Source organism: Haliotis cracherodii, unplaced genomic scaffold (genome assembly GCF_022045235.1).
Source record: "Haliotis cracherodii isolate W230 unplaced genomic scaffold, xgHalCrac1.p SCAF_10, whole genome shotgun sequence".
NCBI classification, from domain to species: domain Eukaryota; kingdom Metazoa; phylum Mollusca; class Gastropoda; order Lepetellida; family Haliotidae; genus Haliotis; species Haliotis cracherodii.
In genome coordinates, this window is record NW_027266265.1 from 15,663,500 (window position 1) to 15,682,692 (window position 19,193).

General features: G+C 40.9%; 1 protein-coding gene across 1 annotated transcript; it reads right to left on the reverse strand.

Annotated features, from left to right (window-relative positions):
• Positions 1 to 1,651: 1,651 nt before the first annotated feature.
• On the reverse strand, positions 1,652 to 13,585 carry LOC139447346 (carboxypeptidase B-like). Its single transcript, XM_071228655.1, has 10 exons — positions 13,510 to 13,585; positions 10,859 to 10,943; positions 9,336 to 9,536; positions 7,981 to 8,082; positions 7,149 to 7,256; positions 5,721 to 5,834; positions 5,031 to 5,130; positions 4,310 to 4,515; positions 2,752 to 2,836; positions 1,652 to 1,836 (listed from the first exon to the last, which is right to left on the reverse strand). Exons 1-10 carry the CDS (start codon positions 13,572 to 13,574, stop codon positions 1,652 to 1,654), a joined length of 1,251 nt encoding a protein of 416 aa, XP_071084756.1. The 5' UTR covers positions 13,575 to 13,585.
• Between the last annotated feature and the right edge of the window lie 5,608 nt (positions 13,586 to 19,193).

The following is a 19,193-nucleotide window of genomic DNA, read 5'->3' on the forward strand; positions in this document are numbered from 1 at the left end:
ATTGTGTATGCCAAGTCGAACTGCCAACGTCAATGTATTGAGCCTGTATCCGGCATCCCAAAGTCGTCCTAGCTGTCATGGTATCAAGAAAGGACGAAGGTCAAATGTTACTTTTCCTTTGGGAGATGTAATGCCTGTCCTTAAGGAACCACATGGACTGTACAGGATTAAGAACAATACTATACTTTGTATCGTTGAAAGCAACCTTTGTTAATGGATGAGTTTACAAACAGAAAGACCCCAAAGTATCGACCTGAGAGTATTGTTTTCTTGATTTTGGTTTGAGACGTCTGGCCAAACCAGAAACAGACTCCAGGAAATCATGTCTTTGAATTTGAAATTGATGCCGTAAATTTAAGTAACATTATGAGATAAAAATCAGTTTACCAAAATATCCCACAATATTTCAAATTTCAAGAACCACAAACAGTTTCATTTTCATATACGAACACCATTTCGGTCGAGTTGTTGAAGTTCTGTCTCAGACCCATTCTGTCTCAGACAGCTGTTATCCAAAGTCTAATTGCCCCACATGAAAAGTTTGTAGTTGTTTCCACTGACGCGACCTCAGATAACACAACCATTATACGTAAGCAGCACTACATTAATTGTTTGATCAAAGAATTTGCCATATGAAGCGATATTTACAATAATGCCACATAAAGAGCAAAATATGACACATCAGTGACAAAATTATGTCCGATGCAATTCTCTATTTTGACTTTTTTGGACAATTTTCACTTCTATATTTTCTACACTTGACTTGTCTCTGCACGTGTTTGTGACGGGTGTCCCCGGTGGACGTTCTCCTATTCGCGAACATCTGGTACCATCACAATTTGATTAATAAACACATGTCGATGATGTTATTATTCAGTTGATCATCTTCTACTAGTGGCACGGGTGACCCAGTTGTCTAGGGCGTCACGATTCGCTGTGCAGAATTGCGTCCCTTGGGCACCCAAGAAACCTATGATTGTGGGTTCTAATCCCGATTCGTCCCGATTATGTTTCTAGGTTTGTCAGCACCGTACCCATGCTCGTGGGTTTCACCGAAGTGGTAAACGTATGAGACCTGTAACACTTCGGGCTTTCCACCCACGTGATATTACTGGACTACTGTTAAAAGCGGCGTTAAACCCAACTCACTAACTAACTTATCTACTACACTGAATATACATTAGAACTTGTTATTTTTTACCCATTTACGAATCATAACAGACTAGACATGCTGAGGCTAACTTATGTAAAAGAGGTCCATGTATTCACGATAAGCTGTCACAACAAAAGTGACGACGTCCACACAAAGTGGAAGCGAGAAATGCAAGACAACGTGAAACACTGTGAAGAAACCAGGACTAAACTGACGATCAGTTCCTGAACTACCATCAAGATTATTGAACTTATATTTACGAGGTGACGTGCTCTCGTCTGCTTGTACTATCCCAGATTAATGCCGGCTCACTGAGATACCATGCCACAGTTTAACATTGAACTCAGACACTGTATACTGACTCTGAGTCAACCAGTCTTTGGCAGCCTTATCCCCGAGTGCCAGGCAGGGTAACAACGAGACAATGGGAGCGGTCGCAGCAATGAGGAACACGTGTAGCACATACCTCAATATTACTGTATACAGTATTTATTGCCATCAGTGTTCGAGAACATAGGTTGCCCAGGCCACAAGACCCTGGAATGTTTCGGTTCCAACTCGTACTATCTGGTCTTGTGGCAATAAGAACCCATATTGTCCCTTATCTGGAAGCTCAACAGCAGCCGAGTATAAAACCCCAAGCTTTCCATAGGCCCAGTCCACGCTGTTCCCATTAGAGATATCTGGACAAATAAGAAAATAAAAGCCAATTAACAACATCACAAAAAAATGAGTTTGCATTCATATCATTACTATTTGATAGTGATTCATAAATAGACATGTTCATGATATACCGTATTCGACGTAATGAGCGCCTAGGGCGCTCTCAAAATTAGAAATAGGGGGCTCTTATTAAACTAATATTTTGGTGAAAAAAAACAGAGTTGAAAGATAAATTTCGTGGTTTATGCTGACAGCCTGAAATGTTCATGTACGGCAGATATATTTTGCCAGAATTTAATTGCCCATAATTAATGGTGCATATAACACAGGAGTGCGTATTATACGCGAATGAATAAGTCTAGTTTACATTGATCAATCGGAAGGGGTGCTAATTTGGATTGTTCAGGTGCCAATATATTAGCCAATATCGCCGTGGGCGCTTATTAGCGCGGCGATTATTACGTCGAATACGGTAGTCGGAATCGTAAAAAGTCAGTAAAAGCCCTTGTCTCGGGAAGATGGTCTGACGTAAGTAAAGAGCCAAAGTCTTCAATACATTGACACCCGTACATAAATACAACAAACTGCCAGGCAAAAGAAAGTAGACACGCATACTTGATGATGGCCAAAATGAAACAAACAAGAAATGGTTATTCAATGGTGGTACGTTTAATATCATAGTTGTGGTTTGGACCTAAAGTTTACAGTGCGACTGTTCCAGCCGAGTAGCGTCTTTTATGTTTTGGTCAAACCCAATTTCCAAGTGAATACTTTCTTTTGACCGGCAGATTATATCTTGAAAAAAGTGTTGTCTTTTGTTGCTAAGTTCAACCACTCGTACATCATCCATCGCATACATTATGTTTCTAGAGTCATGCATATGTACTCGTAGATGTAGGTGTCTGTTATTGGATCCTTTCCAAGCATGTACTTACATATAGTGTTTGCTATTGTGCCGTGATCGTATATAGGACCGCCAGCGTTGCTAATGGCATCTACAGCAGCAACAGATGAGGCATCCTAAATGAAAGACACAAATAACTCCACTGACATATAGGATGTTCACAGTTACGGAGAGATGGCTGGTAGTATTTCCCCAAGAATGAAACACAAAACAATGTGAGTTCTGTTTAAACGTAGCCTTAAACAGTAGTTCAGTTACACGACTGTCTGCTTGATGTGGAACACAGGGGAGCCTGAAGTAATCCAGGCGTTTACAAACTTCGTGAAACCCATGAGCATGGGTATCGTGTTTTCATACCTAAAATCATAATCAGAGCGAATTTGGGATTCTGACCAAGGGATGTTTTGAAGCTCTGATTGGTCATTGGTTTGAATCACAGATGATCCCAGGTCAAAGACCACCATGTCCGACCAAAGATGTGAACATTTACCAGCGAGTGGGCTTTCCACCAACGTTTGGCGTCCACAACCTGATTACTGTATTAAGGTGTGTTGATGTAGCCACTGATCATCACTGATTACGTCATCGCTGCCACAGTAGCATGCCCGATCAGTCATCACAGGAATGTCTGTCACAGAAGTCACATTCTGGAATTTATGTTAGCATACATGTGTAGACGCTTGTTCTTGTAGACTATAGTTTGAAGACTAGTGTCTTAAATCTTTCCCAACAGTAGCAAACTCCATAATAGAATTCACCTTCTGTAGCATAGCTGATTAAAGACACCACTTTCTACAATCTCCGTCACCTACCAAAGATAAGAACTGACGTTCTGTCACAGTTCCATACCTTATTATAATGATCATCCTCTTTAATGTCTGTGTTTGTTAGTCGATGTCCCTCCTCCTTTGTTGTTTAACGCCGTACTCAGCAATATTCCAGCTATATGATAGCGCCTGTAAATATCGCGTCTGGACCAGACAATCCAGTAACTGACACACTGAGCATAGATCTACCGAACTGCGAGTCGATGACATCCATCAACCAAGTCAGTGAGCCTGATCATCCGATCCCGTTAGTCTCCTCGTACGACAAATACTGCCACTTCTTACGACAAAGGAGGGTTGCTGAAGACCAATTCCAAGCATGATCTTCACGGATACCTCAATACCTGTCACGGTTGCATTCCTGATTATAATGGTCATCATCCTATCACAGTTTTATATCTGCTTATAAAGGCTCCCCTCCTCAATGACTGTCACAAGTGCCTACCTGCTTATAATGGTCATCCCTCGCACTATCCGTCACAGTTGTATATCTGCTTATAATGACCACCCCCCTCAATGTCTGTCACAGTTGTATACCTGATTATAATGGCCACTCTCCTCAATGTCTGTCACAGTTGTATACCTGATTATAATGACCACCCCCCTCAATGTCTGTCACAGTTGTATACCTGATTATAATGGCCACCCTCCTCAATGTCTGTCACAGGTGCCTACGAAAATGATCACCCTCCCTAATGACTGACACAGTCGCTTGCCTGATAAGAATGGTCATCCTCTTCAATGTCTGTCACAGGTGCATACCTGAATATTGAAGTCAGTTTCAGGAACATCTTTGGTGTATCCCCACGGAGTCATCCACATCTGGGAATAGCTGTGCATGTCAATGAAGCCCCTCACCGTCACGTTCTTACTGAGATTCAACAGATACTCGGTAGCTCCGTGGATACATGGTTCGGAACAAGCCTTGGGTCCCCGGTACGTCTCTGAACAGGCCGCCCCACTGGAGCCTGGATGACGCAAACAAATAGACATAGATATCACCCTTATATGCCTTGCAAGCAGTAAACAACGTGAACATGATCTCGGGGTCCTTTGTGAGTTAGGACGGGTGCCATGGATGGAGAGGGGGAGGAGGGGGCAGGATACGCTCACCTTTTCGCGAGCACCTGGTATCATTTGAGATTCAGAATTGACTTTCACATTGTGTGAGTTCATTGGAGTATGAACCTTCATAGAGTGGCCAAACTATATGAACTTCGGAGCTTGTGTCCTCACACAAAGTGAAATTTCTTATATCACTAGTGTCACCTCAAAGGACGGAGACCTTGATCTATACACAATTATATTTAGGCTAGTACGTGTGACTTCATGTTTACACGAACAGCCATACAACAACCAATGTTCTATTTATGTAACAATGTGTGCTTTCTATTATGAGTGGGTAAGTGACTTATTGACTACAGTAATGGGTTGTGGGACATTATATCCTCATAACTAAGAGGTATGTGGCCTGTAGTCTCACCTTCTGATTCTCCCCACTGGTGGTCCCAGTTCCGGTTGGGGTCCACTCCGACACAGTCACTTGTTGGATGGATGCTCCGAGTCTTCCTCCACATCCGATCCTACAACATGGTATATGTGATACATTGCCTGATGGAATCCGTCATTTTGTGCATTCCTATGACACCTTATCACCTACACTCACCCCATCCCTCGTAGAGATTCCGGGTTAGAATGGTTCGCTGCTTACAATATCCATCACTGGATTTTCCAGTCCGGACTGAATTATTTACAGGCCATTGCCATACAGCTGGTTTTTTTCTGAGTAAACAAGACACACTCAAAGAGACAAATCCTTGTATTCCTCAGTGGAGTCATGCCACGACTCGTGTAGACTTTGCTGCATATGTTGTTCAAGCGGAATAAGATTTGACAATGGGTTGATTGGGAGCAATAGCGAATTTTTGACTGATATAGGGCTTTAGGCATTTTCCCTCCGTAACGGGTCAAAATTGTCAGCTTGTTTTAGTTTGCAGTTTTTATCAAATTAATGAATATGGGTGGTTTTCTCTCTCTCTCTCTCTCTCTCTCTCTCTCTCTCTCTCTCTCTCTCTCTCTCTCTTTCTCTCTCTCTCTCTATGTGTGCGTGCGCGGTAATCTGATCTTCACCATCAATCAGTTCTACAGAATACTGAGATATGGTTGGACTTACATCGGACCACGTGTACTCGTAACCGTCTGCATTAAGGACGGGTACTATGTACCAATCAAACCCGTCGACGATCCTCACAACATTTCTCCTTCCGTCGCTGTAGTCCTTCAGCAGCTGAATAGAAATTATTTCTGTCATCAGTAAAGTCATCAGTCATCTTGATGAAACTCATGCCTTCACCCCATGCGTTACTCATATTTGTCTATGTGCCCCGTAAAGATCCGGTTTAGATTTGGTCTTCAGGAACCCTAACCCGAACGAGGTGATTAACGGGATCGGGTGGCCAGACGCGGGTGTTGAATGTCATCCTGTCCCAACTGACTAGCTCGATGCCCAAGACGGCAATCGTTTGGTCCGGATTTGTTTATTTACAGATCGCCGTCATATAGCAGGGATATTGCTGAGTGTGGCGTTAAACAAACAAACAAACAAACAAGCTCTGTACGTCTCAAAACATCCAAGTGAATTCTAAACGAAAATAATCAGTCTCGAGAAGCTTCCGAGATCCCATAGGTTTTGATTTCAAAAGATGAATCCTATATCAGTTATGCAAAATGTGATTTACAATACAATGTATGGAATCTGAAATGTTTTGGTGGTAACATTCTATCAACGATCTGAATGTGTATTTTTACAATACAATGTATGGAATCTGAAATGTTTTGGTGGTAACATTCTATCAACGATCTGAATGTGTATTTCTTCATAACCCCTTAACGCGTACGTGTATAAAGGTAACAACACGGCTTACACTTTTACTGAGGGACTGGGAGATGTGTATCATGTTTTGCCGACACCCCCTCACACCATTTGAATTTTTTTTTCAGTCTACCCCAGCTAAATAAGCAGTTCCTAAACAATATTCGAATCTATATCAGTTATTATTCTTATATATTTGACAAATAGAACTGAGTCATTTTTATGCTCCCCACCCCCATATAGTCATGATTCATATTACCTCACCTCCCCCCCCACACACACACCTCCCTCCATCCCCTCCCCTCCCGACTTCCCCCCCCCCCCCCCCCTCCCCCCCTCCACCCCCACCTCATCCCCTATAATAAATTAGCAGTCTATAATATATCAGCGGTATCGTAAGCGTAATATAGATGGACTTCGAATCCGGTTCTCCCACCAATCAAAACGTAACTTTAAAGGAATTTCATCAGAGTTTGCAATTCATTTGAAAGGACCGGAAACACACTATGTACCTATGTATAGGATATCACTGCCGCCAGTGGAGCAAGATACGCTCATCTTTTCGCGAACAACTGGCATGATTCACAAACACATGCTCATGATATGGTCGTAATCTCACATCGGATTCAACTTGCAGCCGGAATTTCTTGTAGCTAGAGAAACAGTTTTGTCGCTTTTATATTCGGTATATGCACGCATACCCCGTTTGTTGTTTAACCTGGGACCTACTGCGTTAGTCATGTAGATGAGCGTGGCGGGTGAGATCCACTCTCTGGCATGGATCCCTCCCTGGAGCCATATTGCTGGATTGGAGGAGCCACTCCCTGGTCCGCTGATCTGAAATAACCACTGAGCATTAAACTATAAATGTAACACAATGCCAGTATGGGACAGGTATATAAGTAATCAATTAATACCGGCGTGGTGAAATTCGATCAATATGTTGCTTCTCTATTGGCTTGGTTTGTCACTTACTTTCCTTTTTGCTAAAATTCATAAAATGAATCAATTATTCGAATATACAGTATAGTGACATCTTAACAATCCGGACCGTTTGCAGTGAAATTGTGGAGATTAGCAATCTTTCGGATCAGACCAAATGAATCATTGGAATGATGGGGTGAGGTGAAGTCCAAGTTAGATCATTTCACTTACATAGCGACGTGGATTAACGTGTGTGTGCTTGTATCGGATTTATACTGGTGTTATAATATAGTGCTAGCCCACTGAGATACCATGCCGCAGTTTAACATGGATACCCCTCAGACACTGTACACTGACTCCATGTCAACCAGTCTTATCCCCGAGTGCCAGGCAGGGTAACAAGGAGATCATGACTCCGAGCCGACCAGTCCTTGTTCTATCCACTAAATGCCGAGCCGCCAGCCAAGGTGACAACCAATGTCATCTTTCACGTCGTTTGGTATTAGGCGACCAAAGGATCGAACCACCGACGCTCATTCCACATGGAATGTTCTCGGGCAGGACTCCCAGACTGATGGGCTTGCGCAGAGCTTCACTGCCTTTGGAAGAAAATATAGCATCAATAACGACACAGTACCTTAAGTCCTTTGATGTCTCTGCCCTCGTAACTTGATGACACTGTGATCACCTCTGCCATACTGGAGTAGGTGTGTGCTGTTTCTGCCATCCATGTATTTATCTGTGTAACAAAAGGCTCATAACCGTCAGCGTCAAATATATACGTTCCACTTACATCTAGAGATGTTCGTGCGGAACCACATACATTTAAACCTGTGTTCAAGAACTCGGTTATAGCATTTTTTTAATTTTTTTTAATATCATTTTTTTTATTTATTTATCATATTATTACTTTTATTTATTTTTTATCATATTATGACTTTTATTTATTTTTTATCATTTTATTTATTTATTTATTTATCTTATTTTATTTTAGTTTAGTTTAGTTTAATTTAATTTATTTTAATTTATTTTAATTTATTTTATTTTATCTTATTTTATTTATTTTTATTCATTTTTTTATTTTTTTATTTTTTATTTTATTTTATTTTTATTTTATTTTATTTTCTATTTTTTTTTTTTTTTTTTTGGGGGGGGGGTGGGGGGGTGGGGGGGGGGTGTTGTTTAAAGCCGCATTCACCAATATCCCAGCTATATGACGGCGGTCTGTAACTAATCCAGTCATGGGATGTAAAAATGGAAAAACGATCTAACGGAAATTAGTAAGAGCGTCATTCAGGGCTTGAGGTGAGGTCAAAATGGGTTTATCGTCGCGTTCAACATTATTAATATTGCACTTATATAACGACGTGCAAGCATGGGTGTGTGTCTATTTGTACTGGTCCGGACTATTGCCGATTTCATAGTGCCATCTCACTGAGACACCATGCCGCAGTTTAACATGAATACCTTAGAGCCGACCAGTCCTTGTCATAGCCTTTTAATGTCGAGCGCAATGCAGGGAAAAACAAGTACCATCTTTTCACGTGTTTTGGTATGATGCAGGACGCTCTACCATTAGACCTCGGAGGCGGTCTATCAAGCCGTGAACCGTTGCTATATCTAATAAACCTATAAAGGATATTGACCACTGTCTTTTAGACATTATGAAGATGTTGCTTTCATTTCATCGAAAGTTTCTTTTGGTGTGCGACCTTTCAAATATAAAAACCTAATCACTGCTCGGTATTCTACTGGCTCCATTGTCACACCCTACTCGATCATAACACCTGTGAAAGTGGTGAGATTAAAAGTTCGGTGCTGCAAATTCAGACATAACCCATAGATACATGTACCATTACACATGTGAAATTTCAACCAAATATGATAACCCTAAGTGGTTTAGGGGAAATCTTTAATGAACACCCCTCGTAGCTACGGTTTTGCGGCTAAGTGTCCCTTCAAACTGTCACGAAAACATAAGAGTATATTCACTTCTTCCAGACGGTGATAGCAACCATAATCAAACCATTCCCCGCACGACGACGAAGACCCCGCTGCCTCAACGTCATTGATGATGATCTCGTGGTTAAGGTCAAGGTCAGAAAATCCTTGATGTGCTTCTTGGTACTCCTCTGGAGACAGACGGATATCCAGTGGCGTCCCTACGCCGACTGAGTGATGCCATATGTCATACTGGAACGAGAAATAGAATGCAATTTTACGAGCAGGTTTGCTCTCATTTTAGGTGACTCTTATAAATTGCCGCTGCTGACGTGTAACATCACCTTGCGTTTTACCCCAGGATAGCCTGTGGTTAAAACATCCGTTCGTTCGTTCGTTATTGGGAAATTGAGTTTGATCGCCAACATTGGTACACTGTGAAACCAATTCTTGACATTAAAGATAATCACTTAGAGTGACAAGAAATATGTTTAGGGGAAAAAGAACTCTTATTTTCTCTTGAAACAGTTATTTAGCGTTCAATGAATCAAAGTGTCCGGTTGTTAAAACCGAATTATAGGACGTCGCGTTAGTCTTGTGGTTCCCCTTCACACCAAAGACCCGGGTTCGTATTCCCACGTGGGTACAATATTGATGTTACTCGCATAGTGATAAAAGCAACGCAAACCCGTACAGACTCAATCACCATGATATCCGTGAAGATCCGCGGTAGAATAGGTCTTCAGCAACCCATGCTTGCCGTAAAAGGCGGCTACGCCTGTCGTAAGAGGCGACTAACGGGATCGGGTGGTCAGGCTCACTGACTTGGTTTGATGCATGTCATCGTATCCCAAATGCGTGGATCGATGCTGATGATGACAATCACTGGATTGTCTTGTCCAGACTCGATTATTTACAGAGCGCCGTCATATATTGAAAGATTGAAAAATTGAAAGCCTCTGTTGCTTCATCATACACATTCCATGTTACCCGCGCTGTTTTTCCTTTTCCAACAAAGAAAGGACTCTATTCACAGGCAGTACAACTTGGAGTGAACAGGCTTTCTCTGGTCCTTGAAGTCCGACAAGGACATGAACAGCCAAATATCTTAATTGTTTGCCAATTCCAAAACCTATCCAGTGGTGAGACACATCTATTCTGTCAAACAATGCAATGGCCAGGACAATGACATCAGTATCAGTATCAGTAACTGCTCGAATCAAAATCCTACCATGACCCTGTTTGGCAGCATTAGACATGTGCAAAAGAGTCTGGTGTTCTTAATCTGAACATGGAAACAGGCCACTGTCTTACCCTTTCTTGCACAGAATCCGTTTGCTGTAAATGCGTATTATTTGTTCATCTTGTTTGTTCACATGAGACATACCAGAATTCCATTCCTCCATGGCGGCCATATTGATTTGGCGGCCATATTGAATTTATTTGGGCGGACCCATATCTCAAAATATCTCGAATGTCATTACCCACAATTGTGCCAAGTTTCATGCTTTTTTTCACCAAGTGCACAATTGATCCAATATGTGTCACGAAACGGCTCCACTGTATGTACTTACGCCTTTCTCCTCAGCTATTCTCTGTGCTTGCAAGACAGATTCAACTTCATTCTCTGATTGTGGTATTATCCGCAGCACTAAATGCCTGCAATAATTATTATTATTAATTATTGACACACATATATTTATAAGTTCACAAGAGTTTAAAAGTGTACTTATTTCTGCTGCATCAACATTGCATGACTTTCCATCCATTGTCTAAAACTCGGCGCGTTGAAAGGACATTGGTGTATTTCACAGCCTGTCAGCTTAATGTGGGGGAGTAATGTGACACTGGTCGTAGGCGTTTCCTATATTTGGGAAACCCACGAGAACAGACATAACACAGTGGATCCTGGCACGCATAACGGACGCAACTCTGATTTTTGTTGTAACTGTCTGGTTGTCGAGACATGATGATAATGCAGCATCGAATATGGTCAATCGATACGCATATATTCTACACGACATTGAAGTTAGCAACATACTGTGAATTCAATCCAATACTCAGCTCTCCATGACACTGAAATAGTGATATGATTATGAAATTCTATACGGGACATTGTCGCGTTCTCGGCCTCATAAGTTCGCATTGTCGAACTTTGAATTTTTCTCTTGTTTACAAAAGAGCATCAACACGGCAATCTAACATTGAAAAATGTCGCGAACTCGCACTTGGGATAATGATGTCATTTTTCGTTGGGTTTTGTCAGGGGGTTGATTTTTGGGCCTAAATCACTATTCTATAACAAGGTTACTTCCATACTTAATGGGGCGGTCGGGTAGCCTAGTGGCTAAAGCGTTCGCTTGTCACGCCGACGACCCGGGTTCGATTACCGACATGGGTACAATGTGTGAAGCCCATTTCTGGTGTCCCCCGCCGTGATATTGCTAAAAGCGGCGTAAAACCATACTCACTCACTCTATACTTACTTGTATTCGTATTCGAATTAGTGAGGGTTCATGTGAAAAATTGACTTGACTTTGCATGTGTTTGTGACGGGTGCCACCGGTGGGGCAGGATACGCTCACCCATTCACGAATTCATGGTGTCATCATTTTGTTATAGTGGTTCATAAATACATACTTATGATACAGTCTGAATCATAAAATGGACTCTGCTTTCAGTAAAGATTTCGTTTGATTATGGACATGTTTTTTCAGCTTTTGTCACCTTTTCCAAAGATGAACAGAAAAAGAGGCAAACCACAACCACCACAGTTAGTTCTACGTTATCGCACACTCTTTGGATATTGTTTATAACAATTCACAAAATAATATCAGTGAATAATTTGGCCATTCTACATAACCATGAAGACCGCACATGTAGTGTAAGAAATATAATTCTAGCCTTCATATAAAATACTTGTGAAGATCAAAAAGACATATTGCTTCCGCAGTGTTTATATTAACATTTTGCTCCTAACTGCATTCGTGTACATACAAAAAACATTCAAATCTATGCTATGTGAGACATGTTATAGAACATTGTTCGTTCAAATGTGTTTGCTTCGTAGCAACACTGATTGGTATCTAAAAGTACTAGCAAGATTGACATGGATATTTTCAAATTCATTGCTTGAAAAGAGAAGGTTTACAAAGCACAGATAGTTTGTTGGCATCGGCTGTATTATAATAAATATTTGCATATTAAGTACCTGTACGTAAAACAAAATCATTATTGCCCGCCCATTTTTAACAAAGTAGACATATCCTTAAAAACTTATTTAACGATTGCTGTCGCTCTAAATTGACAATACTTCGACTTGCCAAATCCAAACCATACGAAAGCACATCTTCGATACGCAAGTTATATAAGTGAAAGAATATGTTTATTCTCTTAGGCCAGTATACGATGCATTTAATATGAGATATACACTAATCCAATTTTGATGAGGATATTTTTATATTGCAGTGAAACACAAAAATTATTCTCATTATAAAACTTATGTCAAGTGTATATTTATATAGGGTGACATATCTAATGATCCCCATCAAAAGCTAAGTTGCATGTACAAACGACATTCCCCACAGTCACATTTAACCATACTGGAGTTGGAATACCAACATTTAGGAACTTTATTACAGGCCCAGAGATACAACCTTGCTATTTTTTAAAATGTTGAACCTCTTTATTTCCCCCCAATACACAATGATGGATTTGAGCAGCGAGTTATCAGTGATTTTAGTTATCGTGGAGATATGTTTAAGCTATTTTGTACTATTACTAATAGATAACCACTGTTACCTAGGTTTAATGCATAAAATGACACACTGTATTTAGTTTCACCATTAACGTCATGGCAATAAAACGGCCAGACTTCATGCTGTGATATTGGCCCACTCCTTTCAAATATATTGTTTTGTCGGAGTTAATCTTTAGCCTCCACTCGATGGACATTCTTCTGTAAGATAGTTGATTAGCTTTGCAACCAATGTGCGAGAATCCAACCATCATCAGCAACAAACAACATTAACATATCTAAACATTGGGATGTAGTTGCACACCATGTCAACTATTTCTGAAAATGTTTACTATTATAAATAATTTTGCTCGCCGCTGAAAAAACAAGAAAACAAAATTGGTAACTGACATCCAAGTTAGGAGTCAACAGGACCATGCACATTAATGCATTATGAGCTTTGGGAAGAAGAAACGAAAGTGTACATACCCTTCATAAGTAATCTTTCCATATACGGCTATAAAACCGAGCAGTGTTACTACACCTGCTAACATGGTCACTACAATGGTTGTTACAGCCTTCCATTTACAGTTATATAGCAACTGATGGTCACACGTTCAATGAACGCATCAGAGCAAATGAGTGTCTGTTTTTCCGAAGTCTGAAACAGATGTTTATCTGTTGACGATAGAATGGATCAGCTCCGACATTAATAGTATTTAACAGTACGGTTGTCCATTGTGTGTCATTGATATTGTGTCGATGGAGAGACATGACCAGCGGATATTACTCTTTCTGACTATGTTAATTTTAGTATTATTGCACAGTGGAATGCAATATTATTGAATATTTGCGCATGTCCTATCCTTTATATAGATAATGTCGGGTTTATTATCTTTTTGATGATTCATAAACACATGCTTATGATATAGTCGGAATCGTACAATGAACTCTGCTCTCAGGGTATATTTTAATACTTACTTACTTAATTTGGAGATTTAACGTGCGCTTTCCGACTGATGCGTATTTCGCACACGGGCCCGGCCAGGCCATTTAATGTGTTTCCGAAAGGGGCGAAAGTGGTGTATGCAACCCAACCCTTGAAGTTTTCTAGTTTATTTTGTGGGTTTAGTATTGCTTCTAGAGTGAGAGCCTTGTTTAGATTGAGGGTGGTTTGTAATGCGGTTCGATGTGTTAGGTAGTGTGTGCAGTGGATGAGTGCGTGTTCTGGGGTTTCTAGTTGTTTGCAGTGTGGGCAGTTACCTGTAGTATTTTTTTTGTATTTTTTTTAGATGGTTATTTAGGTTGGTGTGTCCTGTTTGGAGTTAAGTGATTACTCTGTCGATTTTTTTTGATGGATGGAGAATTTTTGGTTTGGTTAGTGGTTTGCAGAGTACTTTTTTTAATTGGCTATTTGAGTTTAGATAAAGGTTATGCCATTTTTTTGTGATTTTTTGCTTGTTTACGCTTTTAATTTCTGATTTTGAGATGGGTAAGTTTAAGCTCATTTCTGGAATTTTGAGGGATAGTTTAGCTGCTTTATCGGCGTTTTCATTACCGTATATTCCTACGTGAGCGGGTATCCACAAGAAGGTTATTTGTTTGCCTGCCTTAGTTAGGTCGTTGGAGCTTTTAAGTATTTGATTTATTAATTTAGGCCGGTTTGTTGGTATTTTTGTTTTGGAGGGCTTGCAGTCCACTTAAGTATTAGGATTTTTTTGTGTTTTTGGATTCTTGATTATGGAGGGCTGAGGCCATGCCCATTAGTTCTGCCGTGAATATTGATTGGTTGTTTGGGAGTCGGAAGGATTGTGTGGTTTTTGTTGGTTGTGTGGTATGGAATCCGAAACCCGTGTGTTTGGAGGTCGGATCTGAAGATCCGTCCGTGTAAATGTGACACCAATTTGGCCAATTTTCGTGTATGTATGCTAGTGTGGTGGTTTTAGCTATGTTTGGGGCGGTTTGTTTATTTATTTGGCTAGCTAGTGTTGTGTCTATTTTGGGTATTTTAAGTTTAGGGGTGAAGATATTTGATTGTTTGCAGTTTTGTTTAAGATTTTTAATTTGGTGTTCATTTAGGTAGTTTGTTATTCTTTGGGATATTGGGGTAAGTAAGGGGTGTTTACGAGCTAGAGCTTGGTTTTTGGGGCTGATATTTTGGTTTATTAAGTTTTGGATGAGAGGGTTTGATTGGGACGCGGCCCAGAAATTTAAGCTTAGCTGTTCCCTGCGTAGACTTAGTGGCATTTCTCCTGTTAAGGCCTGAAGTGAAGTGTAGGAGGTGCCATGTTGGGTGCGTGTAATTAGTTTGAGAGCCTGATACTGTATTGAGTCAAGTTTTTTAGATAGAGAGTTGTTTAGGGTGTTGTATATGGCGCAGCCGTAGTCTAGTTTGGATCTAATTAGTGATATGTAGAGAGAGAGGAGGGTATCTTTGGAGGCTCCCCAGTTAGAGCCAGTTAGGCATCTTAGGGTGTTTAGGTCTTTACTGCATTTAGTTGTTAGGTTTTGGATGTGAGCATCCCAGGTGAGATGTTCATCGAAAATAAGTCCTAAGAATTTGGTTTGTTTTTGAAATTTGATTGTTTGGTTGTTTAGCTGGAGGATTGGGAGGCGGGTTTCATGTTTTTATGTTTGAATACTATTCCTGTTGTTTTTTCTGAGTTAAGGGAGAAGCCCCATTTGTCAGCCCATTGTTGTATTTTATCAAGAGATTTTTGGAGTAAATTTTGGGCCATTTTAATGCTTTTATTGCGGATCCAGAGGGCTCCATCATCCGCGAATTTCGATGTGTTTACTTTAGGGGATAGGCCCTCGAATAGATCGTTTATCATTATAATGAAGAGGGTGGGGCTGAGGATACTGCCATGGGGAGTGCCATTTTCTAGGGGACATTGGTCCGATAGTGTTTGGTCTATACCCACGGTTATTTTACGATTGTTTAGGAAGTCCTGGATGTAGTTTATTATCTGACCTTTGAGTCCTATTTTTTGAAGTTTTTGTATAAGCCCGTCGTGCCATACCATGTCGAAAGCTTTAGAGAAGTTATTTTAATTATATTTTAATGACAAGGAAGAGAATTTATGGATGTCAACTTCTTTAATATGAGGAACACAACGTTTCTGAGAACATGCTTACTCCTTCATCAGGTGAACAAGTGCCTTGTGTCAGACAGCATATATATGTACATGTTAGGACAACAAAATTGATAAGAGAACAAAAGGTGGAAACTAACAAAGGAAGCCAACAGATGATTGCGCTGATAGGTGAGTAGCAGTAGACAATGGAAGATAACACTTTACAGTAATTAGCGGTGATAGTAGAGAAGCCAGCACTTAAGTTATCATTGATAGGTAATAGGTAATGGACAACGGGCAAACGGGCAATGGGCAAATGTAAGCCAGCTAGATACTTAGCACCGACAAAGCAATAAGTCCCAAGCACAAGGTAGATAGATTCCCTGGTCACGGTTCATGGCTGGCTGGTGTCTCCCGATGTCAATGACTTCTTGTAGGTTTCTTTGTCGCCAGTTGGTGGTGGGGGTAGACAGGACCTTGGTGGCTTCCCACATGATGTTATGGTTTTGGTTCTTCAGGATGTGTTCGGAAATAGCGGATTTCAGGTCGGGTTTGTTAACAGAAGTCTGATGTTCTTTGAGGGGTCTGAGGGTTTCTCCAATGTACTGGTGGCCACAGTTGCAGGGGATCTGGTGTATACATCCTCGGGGATTGGGACTTACGCCGCTTGTGCCTCTGCTGTTGGCTTGTAGATGGGTCTTGATGGACTTGCCGCTAGAGGTGACATCTATATTGGGTTTGTTTTTGATGAGGAGGGAAGTCTGATGACTGACAGGGCCTTGGTAGGGTAGGGTGAATCTGATGGGCGATATCGATGGGGCTGGTTTGGGGTCTAGGAAGCCTACACACACAGACCAGTGCATGCACTATAACTCCTGTCACCATCCCCAGATAAAACAAGACAGCATCGCCACCCTCACCCGACGTGCCAAATTCACAAATAAACGAATCTGGACTAGGCAAACTGGTTATAGGAGCAACGTTCCCCGCCGTCAGTGAACGATGGCACACGCAGCCGTGTCATACGGCATGATTTCCGTCAGTTCCTAAGCATGGAATACTGGGTATTTGGAGTTTTATTTTGTTTGTCTTTTATCGCCGCACTCAGCAATATTCCAGCATTATGACGGCGGTCTGTAACTTATCGCGTCTGGACCAGACAATCCAGTGATTGACATCATGCGAACTGATCCACGCTATTGGGATTTTATGACATGCATCAACCAAGTCAGCGGGCCTGACCACCCGATCCCGTTAATTGCCTCTTACGACAAGCATGGGTTGCTAAAGACCAATTCTAGTCCGGATCTTCCTTCCCCGGACTCCCCGGACTCCCTGGTACACCCTCTGCATACATGAGTGAGTGGGTAAGTTGGGTTTAACGCCGCTTCTAACAGTATTCCAATTACATCGCGGCGTGTCAGCTTAATGTGGGAGGAAAGCCCGAAGTGATGCAGGTCTCAGACGTTTACCACTTCGATGAAACCCACGAGCACGGGTATGGTGCTGGCAAATCTAGAAACATAATCGGGGCGAATCGGGATTCGAACCCACAATCACAGGTTTCTGGCGTGCCCAAGGGACGCAACTCTGCACAGCGAATCGCGGCGCCTTAGACGTCTGGGCTACCCGTGCCCCCCTGCATACATGAAAAAAACGACAAAACGACTTTACGATTCCGACACATCATGGGCATGTGTTTATAAATCATGATAAAATAGTGATGATACCAGGTGGTCTCGAAAATTGTAAAAGAAAGCATACATCCATGTTTAATGGTGATTCGAAATGGTTATTCGAGGGTGATGTGTTTGATAGCGGTATCATAGTTGTGTTTTGAACCTTAAGTTTGCAGTGTTTCGCCGAATGTTTTCAGACAAGTAACGTTACATAACGTTTGAAATGTTTTGGTTTAATCCATTTTTTTGTTTCCCGGCAGTCTATGTTGTTTATATTCTTTGTTTATGCTATTTTCTATTCACTGGTAAACGAGGTAAGAGATAAACATTATGTGTTTTTAGATTTGCGTGTGTTTTTGCATATTTAATACCGGGAAACTTCATTCGGAACCAACTGCGTTAGTCGGGGGTTTCAATGTTAACATTTCTGCGCATCGAAAACATCCCACAAATCTAAGAACACATGATGTTTTATAGACATTGTGACAGACAAATGTTATCAGCAAGTTTCCTTTTTACTCATCGTCTCTCTAAACTCTGGAATGTACCAACTGGAAAAATTCCCATTGTGAGAATTCAAATTCACACGTCTCCACGGTAGGATTACCCAGCTTACCGAACTTAAGCGCGTTTTTCCGAAATGTGACCCTTTTGTGACAGGAATGATGCAATTCCCTATTTTGACTTGTGCCATAGTTTCCAGTGTTTGTTTTAGGTGAGAAATTGCCTTTTCTTTGCATGTGTTTATGACGGGTTTTACCGGTGAGGCAGGATGCACAGACTTTTTCGCGAACACCTGGTCTTATCACTATTTGATCATGATCCACATGCCAATGATGTAGTCAGGATCGTACAATGGACTCACCAACGATTCTTCATCATTCAATAACCTTACTGTATTCATAATGTTTAACGATTCTTCATCATTCAATGACCTTACTGTATTCATAATGTTTAACGATTCTTCATCATTCAATGACCTTATTGTATTCATAGTGTTTAACGATTCTTTACCATTCGTTCATTATGATGAGATCATAAGTTCCTAATGTTTTTTGTAAAGGTATTTTGAATAGCTGCTGAAATATTTTGATACCCAGAACGAGCACACCATTGAACATGTTTCATTCCAACATTGAAATTGTACATCTTAAAATCACGAATCTTATGAATTCAATTGTACCAATATGTTTGAACCACTAAAAAGTCCGTTTAAAAAAACGTAACGTAAATTACATTAATGTGACGAAAAAGTCTATTTCATAATACGTCGGATCAATATGTTTTTACCGAAGCAGTCTTGCAAATCATCATTGGCAAATGAAAGGAACAGTATGGTGTGTTTGTGATCCTATGTTTTGAACGAAATGCAAAGTCATAGATAGCGCTATCTATCTCCCCCGCTTGTGAAGAGACA

Excerpts from the sequence above, each read along its gene's own strand:
- LOC139447346 (XM_071228655.1), bottom strand. The coding sequence starts at position 13,574 with ATGTTAGCAGGTGTAGTAACACTGCTCGGTTTTATAGCCGTATATGGA. Across the intron at positions 9,537-10,858 it reads GAATAGCTGAGGAGAAAGGC|TATGACATATGGCATCACTC; the intron begins GTAAGTACATAC and ends TTCTCGTTCCAG. Across the intron at positions 5,131-5,720 it reads ACGAGTACACGTGGTCCGAT|GATCGGATGTGGAGGAAGAC; the intron begins GTAAGTCCAACC and ends ACCATGTTGTAG.